Source organism: Urtica dioica, chromosome 5 (genome assembly GCF_054948205.1).
Source record: "Urtica dioica subsp. dioica isolate 48M chromosome 5, U.dioica_male_clone48M_v1_H2, whole genome shotgun sequence".
NCBI lineage: Eukaryota > Viridiplantae > Streptophyta > Magnoliopsida > Rosales > Urticaceae > Urtica > Urtica dioica.
This window is the reverse complement of record NC_142760.1, coordinates 3,763,433-3,769,132: the sequence shown is the minus strand read 5'-3', so window position 1 is coordinate 3,769,132 and position 5,700 is coordinate 3,763,433. Positions and strand designations below refer to the sequence as shown.

General features: G+C 34.4%; 1 protein-coding gene across 1 annotated transcript; it reads left to right on the top strand.

Annotated features, from left to right (window-relative positions):
* The first annotated feature begins 4,541 nt into the window (after positions 1–4,541).
* On the top strand, positions 4,542–5,132 carry LOC149394888 (uncharacterized). The gene has a single exon (XM_089614142.1). The coding sequence runs from the start codon at positions 4,542–4,544 to the stop codon at positions 5,130–5,132; it is 591 nt and encodes a 196-aa protein (XP_089470268.1).
* Positions 5,133–5,700: the final 568 nt, after the last annotated feature.

Here is a 5,700-nt window from a genome sequence, read left to right as displayed (position 1 = left end):
GTGGGATGCTCGGCATTTTAAAGCCATGATGTGGGAGATGTTCTAACACCTTCGAGGTGAAAGGGGAAGCGAAGTCTTCACCCTTAAATTGTCTTTTTTGTCCCAATGCAACTTCCTCTATTCGGCGTTCAAGCCTTTGGAAATTGGATTGGTCGGTAATCTTTGATACCTCAGTGTCTGAATCTAATCGTGACGTCCGGGCATTTTTCGATGTAGCCTTCTTTGGCTGTGGATCTTCGTCAGATGGCTGGAACCTATCTTCGAAGTATCGAGCGGGTAAGTCGGAACTGCCAGTGTTTTAACTGCGCCTTTCCTTTTCGTATCTGTCCCTGGCATGTTTTTTGGTCTTCTTAGACCTTTCTTCAGCATAGTCAACTTCTTTCCCTGCCCTATGGTGGGATCTGTCGTCCTCTGGGGTCACAATTTCGCTTCGAATGGCGACCCTTTTGGTTTTGAGTTGTTCTTTCAAAACCTTATTTTTCTTCTCAAGGAGAGTGAGACGCTCTTGCATCTCATGAAAGATCTCATGAAGAGAAGATTTTGGAAGCATCTCTGCCATTTCGTCAGTTATCAAAGGAAGCATCCTATTGTGGTGTTCGATTTGCTCTCGTTCGTCACCCTGAGGATTTCCTTCCACATTTGACCCTCGTTGCGCCGACGAACTCTCCATTGGTTCGAAAATCCCCCTCCTTCTAGGGCTAAACTGTTGATGTTTAAAAATAGATTCAACAATTGTCTCGATGATTGTATAACCTGTAACAAATTAAATACAAAGACCGGATTTTTCTTATACTAGACGAATCTCAATACAAGAAGTTTTTCAATAAGAATCTTGTTTGTGTGTATAGAATGCCGTCCCCTTTGTCTTCTCCTCTCCTCCTTTTATATATTCTCTACGTAGGTTGATCAGACCCACGTTCTATGTCAGTTATTTAGTAACTGCAAAATAACTTCGATTCAGTTATTTTACGGTTTCTTTTGTACTTACGTGGCCAAGTAAGGGTTATCTCGACGTCTGTTATTGTGCCGAAAAGCTTTTATTAGACTTAATCGGCATTGAAGCTTAACTTATGCTTCATTGCGTTTCTCATGTTTAAAACACCTATGATCGCTATTTTATTTTTCTGTTCGGTGTTATTAATATTCCGATTATAACAATTTTTAAAAGCATCATTTCAAATATTTATAAAGTGTAGACTTTAAAATAAAACAACTTTGAAAATAACCACAACTAAAGTCTTACAAAATCATTTGATGAAAAAAAAATACCTAATTCGGAATTCAAAATAAAAAATAGATGATTGAAAATACTTACCGGAACAAAAAGCATGAAATTCAACTTTAGTTTGGCAAAACTAATTAAACTATAAAACTATCTTATCCATTAAATTCTTAGACTGTGTATTTAGAAATGCGTAGCAGAAGTCTTTAAAAAACACGAAAAGAAATCATAACTCGACCCCTTAACTAACGACGACGCTAATCCACCATCCTCATTTTGTTATAAACTGTATATCTACAACACCGACAAATATTTGTATAGAAGTGAGCTTACGCTCAGAGAGAATAATATAAAACTCACAAAAAAGATGAGTAATGCAATGCATAAACCGGTTATTAGTCTTTTAGTTCTAAAGGTGTCATGGTCTTTCGTATCATAAATCTTATCATATTTTATTCAGGGCTCCCCTAGAGTAGTCGTACTAATTTTCAGTGCGCACTTCGGATACCAAGATATGGGGTTACAAGGTCTCATACTTCGCTTCATCATATAAACTTATAACGTATGAGAAATTTCCCCATTTGGGCCCGTAAGTCGGCTCGAGAAATTCTCTTTAAGACCTCCATAGCTCAAGGCGGTACAACTCTCTTACTTATCTTTTCACTTTATAATTTTCGTCACATACATGAATGACATATAAAATAAACATACATGATAACATAACTAGAAATAAGAACATGTTATAAATACTCTAATTTACAACGTATCATCACATAATACAATATAACATATCATATCATCAACACTACATATCATAATATATCATCCATAACCTATCATATGATTCATATCAAACCACACATTTTCAAACAATCACACAATAGCAATTCCACAACACATAACTAATTCAGATCACACTCCAAACAAGCACACAATAGCAATTCCAAAACACATAATTAACTATTTCAGATTACATACTTATCGTATTTTATTTTTCAACAAATTTGTGCTGTAGTGAGATTATTCTCACATGTAGAGTGGGGGTAATATGATCGTTGACCGTGGGAAGGATCAAAATCTCTAACCGATTGGGAACTTAAACGGAAAATAAATAAATGTTATTACGAACTACCTCTGCTACTTTAACAACCATAAAAGATTGCTGCAAAAAATTCCAAAAACGAAAATTGGAGATGAAAAGACCAAAATACCCTTAACCCAAAAGTCTCGAAAAAAAGGATCTGAAAAATTCTAAAAAAAAAAAATCCAAAAGCTATTGAATATGAATTTGAATGTTAGGCATGACCAAAAACTATTGAAAAATAAGGAAAACGTAGATAAAGATATAACCCGTAAAAAGGAGTTTTATAACATTCTGAAAACGTTGTGTGCACCGGTCTAAAATTAAATCTTTGATATATTTCTGCTGATTAAAAGATCATAGTATTTTTATCATATAACAAAAACAAATATAATTATCTTGTATAAAAGTTTCATTCCAAAATAATTTATATAGGTATTTTTTTAAAAATCAAAAACCACATTGTTTGGAACAAAAAATAAATGTCTGCGCACCAGTTCTATATGATTTTTTAAAATAAAAACCAGTTATTGAAAAATATCCAAATTTTTAAAGCATGTTAAAAAACACGTCAAATTATAACATAATTTAAAATTAGCTCGAAAAAAACATCCTGAGATATGTAAACAAGGGTCTTTTTTCTTATTCTTAGTAAATAAATTAAAACAGAAAACTGTTATCCCTTTAATTCTTTTATGAAAGCAAAAGAAATAACAGCCTTATTATAAACAAAAGGAGAAACATAATACTAGGCTACGAGATTACCTCCGAAGGTTGAAAAGAAAATCTTTCTTAATGCTCATTAGAACCCACATGTTTGCTAGAAAAGGCTGAGGGTTTTTTTTTTTTTTTTTTTTTTTTTTTGTATGGGCAAGGGAAAAGAAAATGGAGATGCATATGAAATAAAGGGATGAATGAGGAAGGGAAAAAAAAGGCTGAGATATTAATGTTGTCGGATAATAAGCTTAAAAGTGACAAGCAAAGAAAAGCAATTTAATCAATTAATAGTGTAGAATAAAGCCTAACAATTTGTTTTTCCTTCGTGACAAAGAATAAGAACGTGATTGACTCTACTGATTATTTGATATTCATTATAGCTATTATGGATACGTACAAACAAAAATAATCGTATAAAGATACATCTGCATATGTGTACATAAATATGACCTATATTTTTTTAGAATCGGCAACATATATTCCTTATCCATACACTCATATAATTTATGTACATACTTATCCATACATTCATATAATATATGTACATACACATATTTATCAACTTTTTATCTTCTATGATACCAATTTTATTGCATACCTAAAGATCTATATAAGAATTCGTGTTATAAACATATACTTTATAATAATTAAATTAGAAGAAAAATATAATAATATCTCTAAATAAATAAATAAAATTCAAGCATGTAACAAATAATTAAGGAAATAAGACTTCACATCACAAAAATTATAATTTCTCGATAGCTAAGTTTCGGAGTTTCACAGGTAAACTTAATCTTTTCTGATCAACTGGGTATTACGATAGAAGCTTATATCGACGACTTTTTAGTCAAAAGTAGAATTGCGACTAATCATATTATAGATATGACTGTTACCTTTGAAATTTTGAGGCATTTTAGGATGAAACTGAGTCCTTTAAAAATATACTTATGGTATTTCTACATGGAAGCTCTTCGGCTACATTGTTAATGAAAGGGACATTGAAGCGAATCCATGTAAAATCAGAGCCCAACTCGACATGAGGCCACCAAGAAACATAAAGGAAGGGCAAAAACCCATAGGGTTTATCCCCGAACTCAGAAGATTCATATCCCGATTCACATGCAAAAGTGTCTGATTCTTTGATCGTCTCAAAGATTCAAATTCAAATGGACCGATCAATGCAATGAGAATTTCAACAATCTTAAAGAATACCTTAATTGGCCACCACAGCTAATAAAGGTCCATCAAGGAGAGCCGCTCTAAACATATCTTGTTGTATCTGAGCACGGAGTCAGCTCGGCAATGATCAAGAACGAAGGATCAATCCAACTCCTATTGTACTACACAAGTCGCCGAATGGAACATGCAAAGACTCGATATCTTGAGTTAGAAAACTTGGCACTAGCCTTGGTAACAGCATCAAGAAAGCTTCGTCATTATATTTTTGCACATCCGATCAAAGTATTGACTAATTTCCCGCTCCGACAAGTCTTGCAAAAGCCGGACACTTATGGTCGAATAATGAAATGGTCAATCAAGCTCACCAAGTACAAAATCAACTACCAACCCAAGTCAATTATCAAAGGACAAGTGGTTGCTGACTTCTTAGCAGAATTCACATACCGACCTGTTGAAGGACCCCTCTGGGAATTATATGTTGATGGTGTAGCCAATATCCACAGATCAAGGGCAGGAATAGTCTTGTCAGCCCCAGATGGCTATCAAATAAGCCTTTCTCTACGATTTAAATTCAAGACCTCTAATAATGAAGCCGGATATGAAACTGCAATTAATGGGCTAAAATTAGCCAAATTTTGTAATATAAAAAATTATCCTCTACTCGGACTCCAACTGGTTATTCATCAAATAACAAATGAATGCAAGGTTAGGAAAGAAAGCATGATGCAATATGCCACAACAACAAGAGCTTTGGCGGAAGCATTTGAGCATGTGGAATTCAAGCAAATCTCACGAGAAAAGAACACTAAGGCATATATCGTGGCAAAACTCGGATCCAGCTCAGCCGAAGGAACATCAGAGCAACCGATCATCGGCATCGAAATGCTGAGTATCTACAAGTCTGATGCCCAGATGATCGAAGAAAGAGTATAGTGGATGACTCCGATCATCCAATTCAATAATACAAAAACAGCTTTTTGTCGCTTCTAAAAGCCAAAAAGTCGCTTCTAATCGGCATGAAATATTTAGAAGCGACTAGTCGCTTCTAACCTCACACAAAATGACTTTTTATTGCAAAATATTTATATATCCGTGGAATAGGTTAGAAGCGACAAGTCACTTCTAAAGGTAAAATGTCGCTTCTAATTAGAAGCGACTTGTTGCTTCTAAAACTGTATGTCGCTTCTACAAGTCATTTTTGTAGTAGTGATTCCTTGAATATGAAATTCTTCCTGAAGACAAGACAGAAGCCCAAAACTTGAAATACAGGGCAGCTCGGTACACTTTCCAAGACGATTCCCTGTATAAAAGAGGATTCTCCACGCCACTTATAAAATGTGTGAATGAAAAAAATGTCGATTATGTCCTAAGAGAAGTCCAATGGCGGAATCAGTGGAAACCACAACAAAGGAATCGCCCTTGCTCAGAAAATATGGAGACAAGGTATCTTTTAGCCCTCATTGAAAGCAGATGCAACAGTTTGTTTGTAATTGTGAATCTT